This window comes from Lonchura striata, chromosome 1A (assembly GCF_050655825.1).
Source record: "Lonchura striata isolate lonStrDom1 chromosome 1A, ASM5065582v1, whole genome shotgun sequence".
Taxonomy (NCBI): domain Eukaryota; kingdom Metazoa; phylum Chordata; class Aves; order Passeriformes; family Estrildidae; genus Lonchura; species Lonchura striata.
Genome location: NC_140741.1, coordinates 75,420,111 through 75,442,848, shown reverse-complemented (window position 1 = coordinate 75,442,848; position 22,738 = coordinate 75,420,111). Strand labels below are relative to the sequence as shown.

General features: G+C 44.4%; 1 protein-coding gene and 1 long non-coding RNA gene across 3 annotated transcripts in view; both read right to left on the bottom strand.

Annotated features, from left to right (window-relative positions):
* UBE2H (ubiquitin conjugating enzyme E2 H) overlaps positions 1-22,738 on the bottom strand; it is a 46,381-nt gene that overhangs the window by 4,380 nt on the left and 19,263 nt on the right. For both annotated transcript variants that reach the window (XR_014952086.1, XM_077783723.2), the window contains exons 2-5: positions 13,273-13,349; positions 12,693-12,767; positions 3,083-3,122; positions 2,763-2,815 (exon numbers count right to left, since the gene is read on the bottom strand). Coding sequence is in view for 1 of the 2 variants with exons in the window: in XM_077783723.2 (XP_077639849.1) it covers positions 2,763-2,815; positions 3,083-3,122; positions 12,693-12,767; positions 13,273-13,349 (245 nt within the window). In the remaining variant the exon portion in view is untranslated. The remainder of the gene's footprint in view (positions 1-2,762; positions 2,816-3,082; positions 3,123-12,692; positions 12,768-13,272; positions 13,350-22,738) is intronic.
* Positions 5,011-8,868, bottom strand: LOC146763543 (uncharacterized). The gene is made up of 2 exons (XR_014952087.1): positions 5,916-8,868; positions 5,011-5,883 (listed from the first exon to the last, which is right to left on the bottom strand). It is a non-coding gene; the product is annotated as an uncharacterized LOC146763543 (long non-coding RNA).

The following is a 22,738-nucleotide window of genomic DNA, read 5'->3' as shown; positions in this document are numbered from 1 at the left end:
AAACACCCCAAAAATCCACCCTGGACACCCAGACAGCAGCACAAAGTCCCAGGAGAAATGCACTGAAAATGAGGTGAAATAAAGGGAGTAAAATCAAAAATGAAAATGAAACTCCTCACTAACTCCTACACAAAAATGCTGATATCCATGGGTGAAGCAAGGAAGGGGATGGAATTTTCCTGATTTTTAATGCTGGCTTGAAAGATTAGGAAAAATCTCCAAACAAACAGTGCTGTGCTTTGCCCTTCCCTGAATTCTTTACCCTTCCAATCTCTATTTAAATGGAAGTTCTCTGCCCGTGGAGCAGGGCTGGAGCTCAGTCTCTGAGGTCCTTCCAACCCCAACCATTCCATGATTCCTGGAAAGCACAGAGCTCTTCCAGAGCTTTCCATGGTTTGGTTAATAGCAACCACCACTAAAAAAAAAATAAACAATTCAGGGAATGTGCAGAGCTCCCAGGAACACCCCAGGAATCTGCCACCAAATAATCCACAGCAGGAAACTGCCAGGAGGGACTGGGGATACACAAACCCCTCTTCCCACATCCCTGAGAGAACATTCCAGAGGCAGGGATGGGCCGTGGGAATGTTCTGGAAATCTTTTCTCCGTCTCCCCTTCCTTGTGGCAGGGGAATCCTGTGGGTGAGCATCATGGGTGTCCTCCTGCGTGGATCAGAATTTGGGAATTCCATCCCTACCCACGACCCACAAGGAGCAGTGTGGCTTTTTTCCTGGAAAAAAAAAGCTCTGTCCCATTCCTGAGTCATCACCAACTGCTGAATTCAACACCCAGAGCCCTCAGCTCGCCAAAGAATTCCCCCCAAAAAAAGGGGAAGGAGATCTCCAGGTGCTCTCCCTGTGCAAGGAGCTCCTCCAGCTGTGGGATGCAGCCACTGAATTCCAGATGTGGTGCCCAGGTTTGTCCTGGCCGCAACGCTGAGCTCCCGGGATGGAGCACGAGAGCAGCTGGAGAGAGGATCTTAATCCCAAAAAGGGATCCCAGGAAACTGCAGGAGTGGCTTGTCCTTGTAGCTGGAATTCCCAGGGACTGCACTGGGGCATTGGCAGCACAAAGTTGATTTTAATTTGTCAAATTTGGGCTCCACTTGGCTCCCTGTGGCCACCGAAGGCTCCTGAGGAAGAGGGAGCAGAGCCCTGGAATTCTTCCCTGTGGCTCGCAGGACTCCCAGGAAAATGATTTTTCCTTGGAGGAACCTTCTCTCAAACCTTCCAAATGTGGTTTCAAGCCTTACGAGGTCCCCACACTTGCACCAAAAGATAAAATTCTGTTTTCCAGCTGGGTCAGCAGGTGGAGCAGGTGCAGGAATTTCAAGCAGGGAACGAGCAGGAACTTGCTGGAGCTTGTTGGATTTGGGGTTTTGTGTGGTGGTAAAGTTGTTTTTGTTTTTTATAACTCGTGTTTTTAAAGAAAACTTAGTAGCCTCTTGTTGTTTAGTCTTAAGGTAGTTTATTGTAAGCTATCTAAAAATAAAATATTGTCATTTTTGGCTGCTGTGGTTTGCTCAGCAGCTCAGGCAGAGGCACAAACACAATTTTTACAACCTCTCCGTTTGTTGTCTTATTTTTCTCTTTCCCTGCCCCTGGTTGTTGCTATTTTTTATATGATATATTATGTGATACATGTTCATAGGTTTTTAAAAAATATTTATTACTTATATTAAATGGCGTTTTTCTATTTTAAACTTAATCTGTAAGTGCTAACATTATTAAGAATATGGAGGTTAAGGAAGAAGAAAGAGGAGGGATAGGACTGGCCTACATTCTTCTATTTTAAAATTTTTGACTTCTATGTATAAAGTAAAAAAACCCCTGTACACGTGTTAAAACTCCTTTGTATAATATTATTTTTTTTTCTTTTTACTTTGTAACTATTTTTACTGTAATATCTGAATTTTTGTGATTTCTTGTTCTACTTGTAAAGTTGGTAAATTATTCTGTGGTTAAACTCAAAATTATAGCTGAAGTTTTTGGTGGATATTCCACGTTTCTCCCACCTTGGCTGCTGCTGGAATTATCTGCCCCAGATCTTTGGCCAGCTCCGCTTTAAAGGGATTGAAAAAATTCTATTTTTAAGTGCGAAAAGGAAAGGAATAATTCCCCCTTTCCCATTTCTTTGAGAGGTTTTGTTGGAATCTCGGGTTGGTGGTTTTGGAGGGAATTCAGCCACGCCAGTGTCCCCCTGCAGCTCCAAGGCAGGGCCTGGAATGCTGGAGCACAAAACCACCGGAATTTTTTCTTTTTTTGCCCTTTGGAGAAGTGGAAAAGCTGATCCCCCACCACAAATCCACGCTGTGACCCTCATCCCTCCACCACACTGGGAATTCCAGAGTTCCAAGGAGGAATTCCAGCTAAAATCAGTTTTCCAGGGAAGAACCTGAAGGATTTGATGTCCACATTCCCCTGGATTTGTTCCACAAAGCGTAGCTGGAATATCTGGAATTCCCATTTTTAAACAGAGAATCAGCTGTGCTCCTTCTAACAGCTCCAGCTTTCTCTAAGTTCTATTTTAAATTGATTTTTTTTTTATAAATGGACCTGTTTATCTCCAAAAACTAGATTTTTAACCAGAAACGAGCCCATGGAAATCCCCCTGCAGCATCAGAGGCAATACCACCTCCTAACCTGCAAAAAAATCTTATTTTTCTCGAGGTCTTGGCTGAGGAAGGAGTTTCAAATTAAGTAAAAAAACCCCAAAATTGAAGGGAAGAGACCTCCAAAAAGTGGCCTCTACGCCCAACTCACCGTAGAGAGCTGTCCAGGTTTGATTGATTACATCTAGACATACAGTTCCTGACCTGGAACACATGGAAAAAAATGGAATTAACACTGCAAAACACTCTGGGAATTGTAAAAACTCCTCCCCAACCCCTTCCCCAGGGTTTGGGATCAAGCCTGATTTATTCCTATTTATGGTCTTTAACCACCTCCGTCTTCCCACTCTGCCCAAGAGAAAATAAATTGGAATTTTATTGCCATGGAAGCCCCACACAGGCAAAAAAAAAATGATGGGCAAGTATCTGAAATTTTGGAGGATTTACTCAAAATGTGAAGGATTTACTCACGCTTCGTCAATGTTGGGATGGAAGATTTTATTCATGAATCCTGCAAGGAGAAACAGAGGGAAATTAGCAGAGAAAAAACCCAAATAAATGTATTTTTTTTTAACGTGAGAAGTCTGGAATTTCTGGAACAAGGACCCAAAGCCATAAATAGTTTTAAAATAAGCAGGCAGCATTCCCACCCTGGGGTCCATTCCCTCAAAATCCAGGGAAACTGGAGTCAGGAAATTCAGGAAAATTCTGCAGTGCCACCACAAACCTTTTGTTGGATCCTGAAAATTCCTGTCCAGCAGCTCAGTGGAGCACTGAACACAAATTTAAACTCAACATTTGATTTTTTAAAAATATTTTTTACCTAACAGAGATTTTTTGTGAGCTTGACATCACGACATTAATCTACACTTGCGAGCCAGGCAGGCAATAATTCAAATTTTGCATCGATTAATTATAGCAATTAATTCTCCTCTTGGTGCCTTTAGTGTGGTAAAAAACAGCTCAGGTGAGGTTTAGGAGGAGGGAGCTCGATGTGGCTTTGTCCAATTTCAGATTTCAGGATTTGAGAAGGGTTTTTTTTTGTTGTTCTGAGTTTCAAATTAAATTTTGAAATGAATAAAATAGATTTCGAAATAAATAAATAAATAAATAAATGTTGAGTATTTTTTTAAAATAAAAAATTTTATTCAGAATAGATTTTCAATTGGTTTCAAGCCTTTTTTACTGAGTATTTGCCATAAATACTCCTCTTCCCTGTTGTGCCACCCTTTTTATATTGAGAATTTGCCATGAATTCTCATTTTCCCTGTTGTGTCACCCTTTTTATATTGAGAATTTGCCATGAATTCTCATTTTCCCTGTTGTGTCACCCTTTTTATATTGAGAATTTGCCATGAATTCTCATTTTTCCTGTTGTGCCACCTTTGTGGATTGAGAATTTGCCATAAATACTCATTTTCTCTGTTGTGCCACCTTTTCTATTGAGAATTTGCCATGAATTCTCATTTTCCCTGTTGTGCCACCATTTTGGATTGAGAATTTGCCATAAATCCTCCTTTTCCCTGTTGTGCCACCCTTTTTATATTGAGAATTTGCCATAAATCCTCCTTTTCCCTGTTGTGCCACCCTTTTTATATTGAGAATTTGCCATAAATCCTCCTTTTCCCCGTTGTGCCAACATCCCACAGCCCAAAAATCCCGACAAACACGTGGGATTTCCCCTGAATTCTGCAGGAATCCTTCTGAACCAACAGCAACTATTTCTTCTGACAAGAATAAAACCAGGAAAGAAATTCATGTGTGGGACATTGCCTCAATCCATGGAAAAAGCTCTTTTCAGGAACTCAAAAGACACAGAAGTTTTCTTTCCAGAGCAGCCAAAAAAACCCCAAAAAATCCATATTTAACCATTTAAAAAGCTCCCAACCTCGCCCAACTTCACCCAGCACCTCAGGAGAGGCACTGAGCATCATCCCTGCCCGAACAAGGAGCAATCCTGGTGTGAGGGACTGAAATCCCATCCTTCCCAGGAATTCTGACACAAAATTCCAGCTTTGCTTTGGGGGATTCTGCACAAATCCAGCCCCAGGCTGAGCCAACGCCCGAAGCTGGAGCAACCGGAGAACTCCAAAACATCTCCACGCTATTTCAGGAACAACCTGGCAGGATCCAGCTGGAAAAACGGAAGCAGATTTCCCAAGGGAAGCTGCAGCTCCATCAAATATTTACGTTCTGCAGCTCCCACGAGTTTAAATCGGGTCACGGATCCATTTTGCTGGAGCTGAGCTGCAGCGAGCGCTGATCCCGATCCGAAATCCTGCCTGGCTCTTTAGAGGGGGAAACCAAATAAAGGATGGAGAGAGTGGGGAAGACAATGGGAATAAAAAATCCTTGGGTTCAAACTTCCCAAATGGAAGAGTTGTTCTCCCAGGAGCATCCCCTCCCTGCATTAATTTCCAAGGATTCATCCCCTCCCAGCCTCATTCCACGACACAAACTGCTCAGCCCAAGAGCAGCTCCATGGAAATCCTTCTTTTTTCCTGATCCAGGAATAAGCACAGTTCTCTCCTCCTTTATTTGAAGTGTAATTCCTCCTGTGCCAACGTCGTTCCCATAAACCCGACTGGCTCTGCGTTTATTTTGATGGATAAAAAGGACACAGCGCCCACAAACATCCGGGTAAAAATGAAATTCCAAGTTTTACAAGAAACCAGGAGGGAGGAAAAAAAAATTCCCGGCACTGGGGCAGGTTTATTGTCTCACAGCACATCCCAATTAAAGCACTGTGCAGAATTCCATCAGACAGGATTGGAATTTTGGTGTTCATTCCATGACATGGAGCCGAGGTCACAGCCTGTGATTCCAGGTGCTGGACTGGTTGGAAACATTTAATATTTTAAAGCAAAATTCCCACTGAACTCCTGGAAAAGCCAGTGCTTGGGAAGAATGTGAGCAGCACAATCCACCCTTTCTATATGGAGACACAGAAGTCCGGGATTGCCTTTGGAATAAAAGCATAAAATCCACGTGGATAAAAAGGTAACAGAAAACCCCCTGGATATCCCTAAGGAATTCCACATCAGGAAGGGATGCAGATGTTCCCACCCTGGAAAACCAACCCTGGAAGCCACTGGTGGACCATCTACCTGGAGTGGGAATTCCCTGGATTGCCAAAAACCCTGGAGGAGAAGGGTTGTTAAATTTAATCCCAGCTCACTAAAGGCTGGCAATCCCTTTTTGCTGGAAACTTGGGAATGGGGAAGATTCCCACCCCAATACCTGGGAAACCTGGAAGATTCCCACCCTAACACCTGGGAAACCTGGAAGATTCCCACCCTAACACCTGGATAATGGGGGAATGGGAAAATTCCCACCCTAATACCTGGATAACTTGGGAATGTGGAAGATTCCCATCCTAATACCTGGGAAACATGGAAGATTCCCACCCTAACACCTGGATAACTTGGGAAACATGGAAGATTCCCACACTAACACCTGGATAACTTGGGAAACATGGAAGATTCCCACCCTAATACCTGGATAACTTGGGAATGTGGAAGATTCCCACCCTAACACCTGGGAAACCTGGAAGATTCTTACCCAAATAACCTGGATAATTGGGAATGTGGAAGATTCCAACCCTAATACCTGGATAATTGGGAAACATGGAAGATTCCCACCCTAATACCTTGGGAAACATGGAAGATTCCCACCCTAACACCTGGATAACTTGGAAACATGGAATATTCCCACCTAATACTTGGATAATTGGGAATGTGGAAGTTTCCCACCCCAATACCTTGGGAAACATGGAAGATTCCCACCTTAATACCTGGATAATTGGGGAGTGGGGAAAATTCCCACCCTAATACCTGGATAACTTGGGAATGTGGAAGATTCCAACCCCAATACCTGGATAATTGGGAATGTGGAAGATTCCCACCCTAATACCTGGATAATTGGGAATGTGGAAGATTCCCAACCTAATACCTTGGGAAACATGGAAGATTCCCACCCTAATACCTGGATAACTCGGGAATGTGGAAGACTCCCCCAGAATCCCAGAATGGTTTGGGTTGGAAGGGATCATAAATCTCATCCAGGTTCCACCCCTGTACCATGAGGACATTTTCCACATTTTCCTGGCTGCTTTTCCAGCATCCAGGCAGAACTCAAAATCTGGGGGCTAAGAGGGAAGGGAGCCATTCCCAAAGGCACATCCCGATCTCCAGCCCTGCCCGGGAGAGCCCGACGACACCGACGTGCTCCGTGTTTATCCTGGCAAATAAACAGGGACAAACTGAGCATCGACATCCATGAAAAATGAAATAATTCCAGGCGCAGTGTGCGATCAACTCAAGAGCATTTCCCACTGGCTGGAGCGGGGTTATATCCACCCACCCATCCCAAACTCCCCACGCGTGGATTTGCTCACGGATTGAGGGCAGCTGGATGCTGCTCCCTCCCCAGACACCCAAGGGCCTGCAAGGGAATTGGGATTCCCACTGGAAATTTGGGATTTTTAACCCCACTCCACAGCAATTTCAGGGACTCCCTTCCTGTGGGAACACCTGGAGAAGGTTGAGGAGCTGTGGTAGGAGGTGGGAGAGGGCACGAGGACAAATCCTCTGTCCCAGCTGCTGACTGGAACAAGTTTTGCCTGTGGATGTTCCCATTTTCCAGGGACGTTCCCACCTTGGAGCTTCACTCCCTGGCAGGTCAAGGAGCCCTCCCTGGCAAAAGCACAAATTGATTTTTGATGGAATTTGAAGTGAGGAGCCCTCCAAGAGCACTCACTAACACAAGGAGTTTCTATCCCTCGAATCCCAGGAGCTTCCCCAAACAATAAATTAGGAGAAATCTGTAAAATCCTGGCTGGAATCCAAGGAAATAAAAAAAAAAAAAAGAAATTAAATCCAGCTGCCTCTACCAGCTGCCACAATGCCTCATTCTACACACACATATATATTTATACATATATTCCATATGTTCTGTGCACACACCAGGTGTTTTGTTTGGGAAAACACTTGGAAAAAAGGGAAAATAGAAATAGAAAACAGAAATATCTGCACCTGAAGGTAACTGGGACTGTGCTGGAGGAAAATGAGAGCTGGGTATGAAGACACAGAAAAAATAATAATGCAGAAAAAATAATGCAGATAATATGTAAAGAAATAAAGATGTAGAATTTATAAATAGATGAAGATTTATAAATATAGAGAGAATTTATAAATAGAGAGAGAATTTATAAATAGAAAGAGAATTTTTATAAAAATATGTAGCATATATAGAATTTATTTGAGAAACTGAGGCTGTGGGCATTTTGAATGTAAATTTTCCAGGGAAAACAAGAATCCTAAAAAGGGAAAAGGAGAATCCTAAAGAGGGAAAAGGAGAATCCTAACCAAGGAAAAGGAGAATCCTAAACAGGGAAAAGAGAATCCTAAACAGGGAAAAGGAGAATCCTAAACAGGGAAAAGGAGAGAAGCAAAATCCTAAACAGGGAAAAGGAGAATCCTAAACAGGGAAAAGGAGAGAAGCAGAATCCTGAACAGCTCCAAACACTTTGGAAATGGAAGCAGACAAGGAGCAGGGAAGTGTTTCCTTATAAATGCAGGAATATTCCCAATAATTGGCAGAAAAAACAGGAATTGGTCTTTTATTTCTTTTGGAGCAACTGCTCCAGCTCAAGGCTGAAAATTGGGAAATTTAAGGAATTTATTTACCCTGATGGGAGCACTCAAGCCCAGAGCCAAGTTGCCAGCCCTATACCAAGCTCTGTTTAAATTCCTGATTTTCCTGGGATGTGCGTTTCCCTTTTGGGGGATTTTTCCTGCTGGGAAAAATCATCCTGAAAAATCCAGGATCCGTCAGATTCCACAGTAAATCCAGCACCAGGAACACCACAGGATGTGATGGAGCTGTCCCAGGAATCTCCAGACAAAAATTCAGGTTTAAGTTCTCAGGCGTGGGAATAATCAGGAATTCCCAGTGCAATTTTTAGGGAACAGCAAACAGGGAATAAATGCTGGGGGTGGCTGAGGATGGGAGAGGGGAGAGAAGATTGGGCAGGAAAAGAGGCAAAAAAGCTTCTCCTGGAGACAAAGAGATCCTTGATCCTTTGGGGATTCCCAGCACATCCACACCTTTTGCAAGGAAGTTCTGGAAGCCACTGGAAAACCCTCTCCTGGTCAGGTTGGTACTTTGGGATAGAACACCAAGATTCCCTGGATCTCATCCTTGGAGCCACGCTGGGGTAAAAGATTCTAGAAGATTCTAAAATATTTGAATGGAATTCTTACCCATGATTTCTCTGGAGCACATGGATACACTCAAAAAAAAAAAAAAAATTCCATGGTAAAACCAAAAAGAAAAGCAAAAGATGGTAAAAAAAGTGATATCTTTTGCAAAAAAACCCCATGCCAGGATGAAATATTTTTTTAGGATGGAAGGGATATTTCAGCCTCCAGTCCTGGAATATCAAGGGGAGGTGCAAGGATGGTGTTTGTGTTTTAAACTTTGGGATAAAGGTGGAATTTATTCAAGGAAAAGCTGCTGGATTCTGTATTTTCTCCACATGGACAATGTGAACTCTGCTGAGAACAGGAACAAGTCCAGGACCTCCCGTCCATTTATGGGCTCCACAATCCATGAAATCTTTCACTTCCACCTCCAGAAATCAAGAGATTTCCACAGGAAACATCTTCCCTAGTAATTATTATTATTTTCCAGAGCTCGGGCTGGGTTAGGAACGGGAGAATTCTCCTTTTCCATCATTCCCAGTGCTCCCAGTTCAGCTGGGATCAAGGTTTTATCAGCACTGCCCACAGCAGAGATAATCAGGATGCCCCAGGAGGCTTCACCCAGGCCTGGCTGTCCCAGATAAGCTGGGCTGGGGCAGCAAAAATGGGGAAAAAAAGGAAAATAAACCTTTCCCTGCAGCCTCCTGGGAGCTTTCCCGAGTCCCTGAATTTTCCTTGGGTTTTCCCAGCTTTTCCTGAGCTCTGCTCTGCTCAGCCAGCTCAGCTCCAGCAGGGATTTCATCCATCTCGGCTCGTGCTTCCAGCAAAAGGCAGGTTTTTTGGGAGAAAAAAGGGGATTTTCAGCAAGAGCCTGAGGAGAAAAAAGGGGTTTTTCAACAAGAGGAAGATTTTGGGAAGAAAAAAAGGGATTTTCCAGCAAGAGGAAGACAAAAAAAGGAGGTTTCAGCAAGAGCTTGAGGAGAAAAAAGGGGTTTTTCAGCAAGAAGCAGTTTTTTGGGAAGGAAAAAAGGGATTTTTCAGCAAGAGGAAGATTTTAGGAAGAAAAAAACTGAAGTTTTAGCAAGAGCTTGAGGAGAAAAAAGGGTTTTTTCAACAAGAGGAAGATTTTGGGGAAAAAGAAGGGATTTTCCAGCAAGAGGAAGACAAAAAAAGGAGGTTTCAGCAAGAGCTTGAGGAGAAAAAAGGGGTTTTTCAGCAAGAAGCAGTTTTTTGGGAAGGAAAAAAGGGATTTTTCAGCAAGAGGAAGATTTTAGGAAGAAAAAAACTGAAGTTTTAGCAAGAGCTTGAGGAGAAAAAAGGGTTTTTTCAACAAGAGGAAGATTTTGGGGAAAAAGAAGGGATTTTCCAGCAAGAGGAAAACTTTGTGAAGAAAAAAAATGAGGTTTCAGCAAGACCTTGAGGAGAAAAAAGGGGTTTTTCAGCAAGAGGAATGTTTTAGGAAGGAAAAAAGGCATTTTTCAGCAATAAGCAGTTTTTTGGGAAGAAAAAAAAGGTTTTAGCAAGAGCTTGAGGAGAAAAAAGGGGGATTTTCATTTTGGGAAGGAAAAAAAGGCATTTTCCAGCAAGAGTAAGATTTTGGGAAGATAAAAAGGCATTTTTCAGCAAGAGGAAAACTTTGGGAAGAAAAAAAAAGGAGGTTTCAGCAAGAAGAAGATTTTAGAAAGGAAAAAAAGGCATTTTTCAGCAAGAGGAAGATTTTGGGAAGGAAAAAAGGCATTTTTCAGCAAGAAGCAGTTTTTTTTGGGAAAAAGAAGCATTTGAGACCCTGGCACAGCTGCAAACAGCTGGGATTTTGGGTTTGAGCCATGGAATGATTTACCAACCTTGCAGGAAGAACAAGAAGTCACAAAATTTAGATTTTAGAGTAGAAGTAGTCACAGAGTAGAGGGAAGAATTTGTGAGTGCTGTACAGGGGGGTTTTGGTTTTGTACATGGGGGTCAGAGGTTTAAGATGGATTTGGGATTTGGGCCTGCCCTGTCCTCCCTCTTTCTCCTTCCTCACCTCCATGTTCTTGGTGACGTTGGCACTCACAGGTTGGTTTGGAGTAGAAAATCACCATTTAATATAGGTAATAGGCATTGGGAAAACTGTAAACATGTAACACGTAATGTACCATATAAAAGATAGAAAATCACCATTTAATATAGGTAATAGGCATTGGGATAAACTGTAAACATGGAACACGTAATGTACCATATAAAAGATAGAAAATCACCATTTAATATAGGTAATAGGCATTGGGGAAAAACTGTGAACATGTAACACGTAATGTACCATATAAAAGATAGAAAATCACCATTTAATATAGGTAATAGGCATTGGGATAAACTGTAAACATGGAACACGTAATGTACCATATAAAAGATAGAAAATCACCATTTAATATAGGAAATAGGCATTGGGGATAAACTGTAACCATGTCACACGTAATGTACCATATAAAAGATAGAAAATCACCATTTAATATAGGAAATAGGCATTGGGGAAACTGTAAACATGTAACACGTAATGTACCATATAAAAGATAGAAAATCACCATTTAATATAGGAAATAGGCATTGGGGAAACTGTAAACATGTAACACGTAATGTACCATATAAAAGATAGAAAATCATCATTTAATATAGGAAATAGGCATTGGGGAAAACTGTAAACCTGTAACATGTAATGTACCATATAAAAGATAGAAAATCACCATTTAATATAGGTAATAGGCATTGGGATAAACTGTAACCATGTAACATGTAATGTACCATATAAAAGATAGAAAATCACCATTTAATATAGGAAATAGGCATTGGGATAAACTGTAACCATGTCACACGTAATGTACCATATAAAAGATAGAAAATCACCATTTAATATAGGGAATAGGCATTGGGATAAACTGTAACCATGTAACACGTAATGTGCCATATAAAAGATAGAAAATCACCATTTAATATAGGTAATAGGCATTGGGGAAAACTGTAAACATGTAACACGTAATGTACCATATAAAAGATAGAAAATCACCATTTAATATAGGTAATTGGCATTGGGATAAACTGTAAACATGGAACATGTAATGTACCATATAAAAGATAGAAAAGCACCATCTGGGGGTTCACAGAAGATTTCAAACCAAACAAAAAAAAATTAAAAAAAAAAAAGGGAAGGATGAACAGCAGCACCCTCTCCCAAAAAGCACAATTCCCACTTGGAACAGATGATTCCTCATGCCACAGAGCTCCCAAATAAAATCTATGGGATTATTTGAAGGAAGCAGCCAAGACTTGCCAGCTCCAAAGGGGGATTTTGATGTTGGGAAGGGTTTCAGCAATTGGAATGGGCACCTGAAGGCATCTGAGGGGGTTTTTCCTGATCCCCAAGGATGGATCCAAGCTAAAAACCATTTCCTAATGGAATTTCCTACTGCTCTCCAAGGTGAAACAAGCCTGACCAGTCAAGCCAGCAGTTTTTTGGTGCTAAATCCCTGCTTTTCAGTTTTTCCATATATCTATTCCCTGCTCCAAGAGGATGGAGGCTTCAGGGGAAGAAGTTCCATCCACTTTTGGACAGAAAAACCCAAAAATTGGGTTTACCCCAATACCAAGAACTGTGGTCTTTGCTCCACTGCTCCACAGTAAGTGAAGTTATTACTAAAAAAACTGGAATAGAGATTGAATCGACCAACACACAAATATGCAGCCAAATCCTTCTCCTCCCAAAGCCCAAAATTCCTCCTTCTTGGGATCTGAAATCCCATAAAAACATTTTGCAGACTTAAAATCTGTGTATTACACTGGTACATCGCTCCACCTGCAAACTTTCGGCCCAAACCACAAGATTTTGAAGGAAAATGAGTATTTGTTACCTATAGATGGGGATTTGAAGGGGTATTTGTCAGGAAGGTCGACTCTAACTTTCCATACTCCACCTTCATATGGTGCTGCAAGGGAGGAAAAGCAGGAATTAGACACTGAGGAGAGGATAAACAGAACCAGAGCATGCAGGAAAACATCTCTGGAACAACCCACAGCTCCACTGGGGGTGAGATTCCAAAGATCCCACGGGAAAAAACCTTTTTCCTGCTCTGCTTCACACCACGTGGAAAGACCTCAGCACGGAGATTAAAAACAGGCACTGTGGGATAATCTCCTGACCTTTGGAGACGGTGCAAAATGAAGGTGGAAAAGGCATTTTAGGGACAAACTCCATGGAAATTCCCATGACTGATGCAAGTTTGGCCTAGGGAAGCTCAGGGGTGCTGGGGGAGCTTTGCAGAGCTCCAAGGGATGGGGTCTGTCCATGACCACGCTCACAGCTGGATGCTCCCCACCTTCCAGAAGATGGATTTCTCTCCATCCTCCTTGGATTTGCTCATCCCTTCCCCTCTGGAATGTCATTTCCTCATTCCCCAAGCTTTTTCTGGAAGGGCAGGGTGACAAACTTACTTCCTTGTGGTCCATAAAACTTCACGACAAATTCGTTGAGTCCTCCTAAGATTGTGACTTCGTGTTTGCTCTCGATCCTGGTGCAGCAAGTCAAGGAAAAACATCCAATCCAGGAAAAAAAAACCATTTATTCACACCCAAGGAATTCACTCCAAGCCCGTTGACCCAAATATTCAAAATATCCCGAGCCCTGCACGGAATTTCAGCATCCTGACACATCCAAGTGACCACAGTGACGTTGGCAAAATCCAATTCCCCAACCTGAGGAATCCTGGCAGGAATCCTCAGATTTTTCCATTTTCCATCCCCTCCTGCACGGAGTAAACTCAGATTTGGGAGAGCACTGAGATATATTTGAAATAAATCCACTGCTCCAATGAATTCCATTTTCCCCTCCCACAGCTTCCATGCAAAATTGTGGCAATCTCACGTTAATTTGACTTGCAGGACCAAAAAACTCCCGAGCCTGGTGAGAGATGGGGTGAAAAGAACAGGAAAAATCAAAATGCTTTGGGAAAAAGGGAATAAAAAGGGAAAGGCAGGAAATCTTAATTCCAGGCTCGGTTAAAACAATTAGTGGTGAAGTTTGATGAGGAGTTCTGCTGTAAATCAGGGTTAATGGATTGGGAATAACATCCTATAGTCTGGGTAAGAATTACAAGGGAAGCAGGAAAAAATCAAAGGTTTCTTCCCACCTGAACTTTGGCTCTGCAACAGGAAGGGAACACGGAATATTTCACATAAAAATATAAAAATCCTTCACATCCCAGCAGGGCCTTAGCAGGAATGTTCCAGCTACAGGGAATTTAAAAATTCCCCTTTTTTCCCCCGTGGATTTTCCATTCAAGGTTTCCTTTTCTGCCCGGGATTGCAGGAATCCCACAGACCTTGATGGCACCTGGGCACACACTGAAATATTTGAAATATTCCCAACCAACCCAGCAGGAATTCCCAAAAAGCACCGGGAACAAAGAATTCCCACCTCAGAGCCCCGATTTTCAATTCCAACCTATGAAATCTGCTGTGTGAGAACAGGAATTCCAGGATAACGGCAATTTTGGGATAACAGTGACAAAAACTGGGATAATAGAAATTCCAGAGTAACAGGAATTTTGGGATAATGAGAAACACAGAATAAGAGAAATTCCAGGATAATGGGAATTTTGGGATCAAAGGGGAAATTCAGGATAACATAAATTCCAGGATAATGGGAATTTTGGGATCAAGGGGGAAATTCAGATAACAGTAATTCCAGGATAACAGGAATTCGGGATAACAGAAATTCCAGGATAATGGGAATTTTGGGATAACAGAAATTTTGGGTTCAAGGGGGAAATTCGGGATAACAGAAACTTCAGGATAATGAAATTTGGGGATAACAGTGACAAAAACTGGGATAACATAAATTCCAGAGTAATGGGAATTTTGGGACAATGAGAAAATATAGAATAAGAAAAATTCCAGGATAATGGGAATTTTATGATAACGGGAATTTTGGGATCAAGGGGGAAATTCAGGATAACATAAATTCCAGAGTAATGGGAATTTTGGGATAATGAGAAAATATAGAATAAGAGAAATTCCAGAGTAATGGGAATTTTGGGATAATGAGAAAATATAGAATAAGAGAAATTCCAGGACAATGGGAATTTTATGATAACAGGAATTTTGGGATCAAGGGGGAAATTCGGGATAACATAAATTCCAGAGTAATGGGAATTTTGGGATAATGAGAAAATATAGAATAAGAGAAATTCCAGGACAATGGGAATTTTATGATAACGGGAATTTTGGGATCAAGGGGGAAGTTTGGGATAACAGAAATTCCAGGATAATGGGAATTTGGGGATAACAGTGACAAAAACCAGGATAACAGAAATTCCAGGATAACAGGAATTTTGGGATAATAAGGAAATTTAGAACAACAGAAATTCCAGGATAATGGGAATTCCGGGTCCTTGTTGTGGCAAAGACCTAAAATTCCTACCAAAAAAATCAGAGAGCGAATGAGGTTCACGGAAGGGAGAAATATTGGGATGAAAGTTTGGGAACGACCACATTGTCCTGGTGTTGCCAAATTCAAAAAATATTCACGAGCCACAGAGGATCACAAAGGAATATTGTCCTTGTCGTGGCAAAATTCCTACCAAAAAATCAGAGCGTGAACGAGGTTCACGAAAGGGAGAAATATTGGGATGAAAGTTTGGGAACGACTACATTGTTTATTGACATGATACCAGAAAATCTTCCCTGTGAGAGGGGGAGTGAGACCCTGGCACAAATTCCCAGAGCAGCTGGGGCTGCCCCTGGATCTCTGGAATGTCCCAGGCCAGGTTGGATGGGGCTGGAGCAGCCTGGGATGGTGGGAGGTGTCCCTGCCGTGGTTTGGGTTGGAATTTTTAAGGTCCCTTCCCACCCAAACCATTCCCTGGCTCCTTGGCTGAGGACAGACTGAGAATAAAGTGGATTTCAGCAGCAAAGCCCTTGCGTCAGCACAGGGGACATCTCCAGAAGTGCATCAGCAGAAATGAAGCTGGGAAAGCCCTCCTTCCTCAAAATGAATTCCAGTTACTAACACAGCTGGGATGAACCATCTGCCCTCTCCCTTCTCCACCAAGATGCCCAGGAAAGAGGAATCTTGGAATCCCACCAGCAAAAGAGCTGAGAGCACTCCTGGGAGAACTGCATGGAGCTGGTACAGAGAACATTTCCTCCCTGTGAGATTTTCCACCTCCAAAAACTCCTCAAGAAAGGAAAGAGTTCTTGCAGAAGCTGGGACTCTGGGAAATCCAGGAATCTGAGGCAGATCTCCAGGCTCCTCCATCCATAACCCGTCCCAGCAGCACAGGGGAGCAGCAGGAGGGACTGGACACCTTTGGAGCAGTGTCCAGACCACATTCCCAGAGAAAGCTCCACATCATTCCTGCGATGTATCTGGGAGTGAATCCAGGCTCTGAGCCAGCTGTTAGCTCAGCTCAGGCTGAATTTTTTCCATAAGGCAAAAGTCTTAAAGCCAAACCCCAAATGAATTCTGCCCCAGACATGCCAGGAATTAATCAGCAGGCTCAGATCCAGGAGCAATCCAGACCCACAATCCTGAAGGAACCCAGCTGTGCCGAGGGCACTGGGATGTCCTCTCCTGCATCCAGGTTCTGGTGATGGATCCTGCAGCAATTCCAAGGAATTCCCAGGAATGAGAAACTCTCCACGTCTTCAGAAAGTGAGCACCTTCAGGAAAGCCCAGGAAAGGAGATCCAAGAACTTGGAGCAAGATTCCCACAATTAAGGTGATCTCCACACCTTTCTCCTGGGATTGCTGTATCACTGGATACTGATGTGTATCCCTGCAGAAAGCCCCCAGGAATCCAACCACACATCCAGCATTTTTTTGGGAAGACTATTTTGGAAGATTATTTTTTGGACCTTTTAGTCCATCCCGTCCAGGTTAATCTCCCTGCACTCACATTCTCTCTCAGTGCACTCTTCATCAGTTAAATTTACAAAAATCCAAGCAATTAATGGATAAAGACTTTAAACATTCCTGATTTCAGGGGTTCACCCTGGAAGGAGCCCTTGTCCCCACAGCAGGACACAGAGCCAAGCTCACAGCTACAAATCCATCCTGTAACACATCCCACACCCTCAAATGTTTAAAAACCATCACCCAAATCCCTCCCGAGACTTTTGGCCTTGCTGCTTTTATCTCCTCATCACCTCAGGATGCCAACTGGAGCTGGTGCCAAAAAAACCCAGTGGCAAAGTCAAGGGAAAATAGAAAAATCTGGATACAAGTCAGATCTCAGAGCTCTTATTGCCACTGAAATAAGGAGTCCTGAGGACCTGAAGATAAATTATCTTACACCCAGAACTATGAAGAGAATTTTAACACCAGTAAATAGTGGGAATATTGAGATGATGCTATGGAAGCTTGTTTTCCAATAACAGCTTGGAAGGGCTGCTGGGAAAGAGCCAAAGGAATTTTTCAGGCTCCCCTTCCAGTGCCTGAAACAACCCAGGAGCTACAAGGAGGACGGAGCTGAGGGTTTGCACACCAGGAACAGCCCAGCTCCCTGGGACAGGGTGACAGGAACAGCCCAGCTCCCTGGGACAGCGCGACAGGAACACCCAGCTCCCTGGGACAGGGTGACAGGAACACCCAGCTCCCTGGGACAGGGTGACAGGAACAGGAACAGGGTGACAGGAACACCCCAGATCCCTGCGACAGGGTGACAGGAACACCCAGCTCCCTGGGACAGGGTGACAGGACCTGGGACAGGGTGACAGGAACACCCCAGCTCCGTGTGACAGGGTGACAGGAACAGCCCAGCTCCCTGGGACAGGGTGACAGGACCTGGGACAGGGTGACAGGAACACCCAGCTCCCTGGGACAGGGTGACAGGAACAGCCCAGCTCCCTGGGACAGGGTGACAGGAACAGGGACAGTGTGACAGTAACAGCCCAGTTCCCTGGGACAGGGTGACAGTAACAGCCCAGTTCCCTGGGACAGGGTGACAGGAACACCCCTGTCCCTAGGACAGGGTGACAGGAACACCCAGCTCCCTGGGACAGGGTGACAGGACCTGGGACAGGGTGACAGGAACACCCAGCTCCCTGGGACAGGGTGACAGGAGCACCCAGCTCCCTGGGACAGGGTGACAGGACCTGGGACAGGGTGACAGGAACACCCAGCTCCCTGGGACAGGGTGACAGGACCTGGGACAGGGTGACAGGAACCCCCCAGCTCCCTACAACAGGGTGACAGGAACAGCCCTGTCCCTGTGACAGGAACACCCCTGTCCCTGGGACAGGGTGACAGGAACACCCAGCTCCCTGGGACAGGGTGACAGGAACACCCAGCTCCCTGGGACAGGGTGACAGGAACAGCCCAGATCCCTGGGACAGGGTGTCAGGACCTGGGACAGGGTGACAGGAACACCCCAGCTCCGTGTGACAGGGTGACAGGAACACCCAGCTCCCTGGGACAGGGTGACAGGGTGACAGGACCTGGGACAGGGTGACAGGAACACCCAGCTCCCTGGGACAGGGTGACAGGGTGACAGGACCTGGGACAGGAACACCCAGCTCCCTGAGGTATCAAGGCTCTGCTTTCAGGGCTGAACTCACTGAGGAAACTGAAATGGAAATTGTTTCCTCAGAATAAAAAGCAATTTAAAGCATTTTGGTTTTTCTACATCAGGACAAAATTCCCACAAAACCTTTCAAATCTGGAGCATCAGGACCTGTCCAGCAGTCAGGAAAAAGTGGCCACTGTGGATTTGCCTGTTCCAGGGTCAAATTCCCATTTCCTCATCCTCATGCAGGGCCACCCACCACTGCAGGGCTGGATTTCCCCTGCAGCAATAAAAAATTTGTTAGGATTTGACTTCACACGCAGATCTCCCCAAATCCCAGCTGAACATCACAGCCTACAGATGGTCTGTCTGTTCACAGGGTTGAGTGGCTTTTTCCTGGCAAACATTTCACTCAAAAAAATTAAAAAAAAAAATCCTTTCATTAAGTTTCTTTAAAATTAACTTTAGTTACAAGCTTGGGAAAATGACTTTTCCAGCTAAAATTATTCAGCAAGCAACTCAAGTGGCCACAAGCAGCTCTGAGCCAAAAGGAGCAGAACGATGGAATGTCCTGTGGAAAAATAAAGGTGTGGATTTATCTGGGGGTTACAACTGAAGTGAGAGACGGGTTGAGGGTCATGACGAGGAATTAAGAATTTTTTAAGGATCTGTGTCACGTCCTCTCTTATTTAGACACTTATTTGCAGGTGGATTACATCACCAGAGGAATCATCCTGAATTTGAAGGAAAACCAAACAGCACACCTGAATATATTTTAGAAAATAAAAAATAAACCATCCAGCTTTGCCACCTAAGCAGAGAACCTGCCTTTGAGCTAATAAGTCACCTTATTTTGTGATAAAAGGTGATTTAAACATGAGATTAACACCCAGCCAGCTGATTTTTTTTTTTCCACTGTGAAGAGCTCTACACCACCAGCACTATGGAAATTTCAGGTGTCAAGGTGTGAATTCTTCTGAAGCCTTTGCAAGCAGCGGTTCTGCAACATCAATTACCTCCACTAGTGCAGCTGATGGTTATTCATGTTTATTTTCTTACAGAGGCAGATGAGCCCCAGGATTTAGGAGCTCCCAGTGCGTGGGCAGCAAAGGGCAAGTTCAGCTCAGTCCCTCCCTGCCTCCAAGCCTCTGGAAGCTGCTTTGCCTCCTCCAAAGTCCCTCCTTGTCCTGGTACAACATCCCCAGGTGCCCACGTGGCACATGAAACCACAGCCAGCACCGGGGCTTTGATGCTTTCAGGAATATTTAGCCCTGGTTTCCCTTTCTCCCTATTTTCCCCAACTCCCCGCCCATTATTCACATTTAACTTCCCTCCTCCAGCCCTGCAGGGCACCATAAAAAATTAAAAAAAAGGACTTTTAGGAGTCAAAAAGGTTACAGAGGCCACAAAAAAGCTGTGGTTTCTTGGAGCAGCAAGAGGTGGATTTTTAGCACCTGATTTGTCACAAACGTCTTGAGAACTCCAAGCTAAAATTAAAATCCACGGGTTTCCCTCAAGCCAGGAATTCTCACTGCCACAGGGCAACCTCAGAGTTTCTCCCTTTAAGCAAAGAGGTTTTTTAGCACCAAGCCCAGGTTTGTTAATTTGCCAAGGATGCTCTGTTGGGGTTTTACCCTCACATTCCTGGAGCAAATCCCAACTTTGCTTCCTCTGGATTCTCCTTCTGCTCTGCCCTGATGAGATCCCACCTGCAGAGCTGCTCTGGAGTCACCAGCAGAACCTGGAGCTGAACCAGAGGAGAACAGGGAGATGCCTCCAAGGGCTCCCCTCTGCTCTGGAGCAGCCTGGAGAGCTGGGAATGTTCCCCTGGAGAAGGGAAGGATCCAGGGAGAGCTTCCAGCACATTCCAGGAGCTCCAGGAGAGCTGCAGAGGGACTGGGGACAAGGATGGAGGGACAGGACACAGGGAATGGCTCCCAGTGCCAGAGGGCAGCCATGGATGGGAGATTGGGAATGAGGAATTCCTGGCTGGGCTGGGATTGCCAGAGCAGCTGGGGCTGCCCCTGGATCCCTGGGATGTCCAAGGAAATGTTGGATTGGGGGGCGGGAGCAGCCTGGGATGGTGGGAGGTGTCCCTGCCCATGATCTTTAAGGCCTCTCCCAATCCCATATTAAAATCCCAGAATCCATTCTGGGCTTCCATGAGTCTGAATTGGCCTTTTGCAGGAATCCCACAGCTCTGAAAGCCACGAACCCATTTTGAATCCTACAGAAAAAGGACAGCAAAGCACTCCTGGAAAGCTCAGAGGACAAACAGCTTTGCCTTGGCTCTCCTGATCCCTGTGACAAGTGAAGCAGGGACACCTCAGCACACAGGGGTTTCACTCCTTGTAAGACAAGCCCAGCTCTGTCTGCTGCCAGAAACGCCCTGCAAGGACAGGAATTGTGAATTAATAACTGAGCAGCAACCTGTGCCTGCCTGCTGAGTTTTCATTTTACTGCACACAAGACTTTCCTTGTTGGAAATGCAGCTTTGAAAAAAAAAAAAAAAAACAAAAAACCCCCAAAACCCTTACTGGCCACTTCTCCACCAGGTTTTACCTGCCTGAGGGAAGAAATCACACAAATCACACACACAAGAAAAAAGAATTCTTCAATTATTCTACAGGCATCCCTCCCAGTTTTACATGAGGATGGCAAATTTCCCCCAGACAAACCCCTTGGTCATCACTGACCCCATCAACTTTCCTGGGAAGCAAAAGGCACCTTCTGGATGAAAACAGGGATTTGAGGAGAAGGAAATGCTGTTCCAGCAAAGCCTCCAGCCTGCCCTGCTTGCTTTGGAGCTCCTGGTGATTTACATCTGGCTGATTTCCACCCAGCTTTGTGCCAAGAAACTGGAGGAATAAAGAAAAGGTAGAAGGAAAAGTCAGCTTTTCCCTGGAGACACTCTGCAGCCGAGTTGGCTGCTCTGAAGCCAGCACAAACCAAGTCAGCATTTTCCCCCCACTGCAGCCTCCAAACCTGGTTTTCCTTCCCCAGAAGCAGGAAAAAAAAGGTGCATCCCATTCCATGCTGGATGCAGCAGCACTGCCCTTCTCCTACAGAAATAAATCCACTTACTGCTCTCCCCACCCCTCTGCTGCTCCCTTAAAAAGTTTCAGCTTGGGAAAAAAGGCAGGTAAATATTGGATCTTTTATCCATGGAAGAGAAAGGAGCTGGGAAGGGTTTGGAGAAGCTGAGGGAGCTGGGAAGGGGCTGAGCCTGGAGCCAAGGAGGCTCGGGGGGACCTTGTGCCTCTGCACAAGTCCCTGACAAAAGGGGATGTTGGTTTTCTTAGATTTTATAGAGATGGGGTAATTGAGAAGTGTTTTACAAGATTTTATTCTATTATCAATCTTAATAAAACACATTATAATTCTCTGTAATATCTAATCTTTTTACAAAACCCTATTTTAAAACTTCTTTCTAATTCAATCTTTCTCTCAACAATAAAATCTCTATTCTATAGCATTCCTAAATCAACACACCTCATCTCAATATTTATATAGAAATATACAAAAGTATATAAACTTCCTAACAAATTTTACAAATTCTTCACAAAGAAAAAATGTGAATTCTTCACAAAATTCTTCATAAATCCATTTCCCACACAGGGACAGCCGGGGGGTCGGGCTGTGCTCCAGGGAACAGGGACAGGAGGAGAGGGAACGGCCTCAGGCTGGGCCAGGGGAGGGTCTAGGGGGATTTTTTGGGAAAAGTCCTTCATGGAAAGGGTGGTCAGGCACTGGAAATGCCCAGGGCAGGGCAGGGTTGGAGTCCCCATTCCTGGAGGGATTTAGACCCCTGTGGATGTGGCACTTGGGGACGTGGGTGGCCTTCCAGTGCGGGGAATGGTTGGACTTGATGAGCTCAGAGGACTTTTCCAACTAAAATGATTCCATAATCCTGGGGTGTTTTTTTTTGTTGGTTTTTTTGGGTTTTTTTTGGTTTTTTTTTTTTTAATTAGAGAAAACAGATTGGAACAGACTTGTCCAGAACTGTGCTCAGCTTCCACGGGATGGGCCAATACTGAACTGCAGCGGTGGCACCAGGAATTCCCTCCCTCCATCCCATAAACAGATCACAATCCCTTCAAACAAGAGCTCCAGGATCCCGGCAGGGAGATGCACCAGGCAAGGGGAGAAGAAGCTGGCACGGGAATTTTAAAGGGGATTGGATTTGATGGAAGGCAGCTGGAATGAAGCTGGGATCAATAAAGCTGAAGGGACGTCCCTGTGGGTGACCACAGTGACAGAGTCACTTCCACAAGCACAAAATTTCCTTAAATTTCAGGAAAAGCCACACAGGGATCCAAGAGGGGCAATTAACACCTAATTAGAAGGAACTAACAATGAGCAAACTCCTGAAATGGATCCTGCAGGGAGGGAAC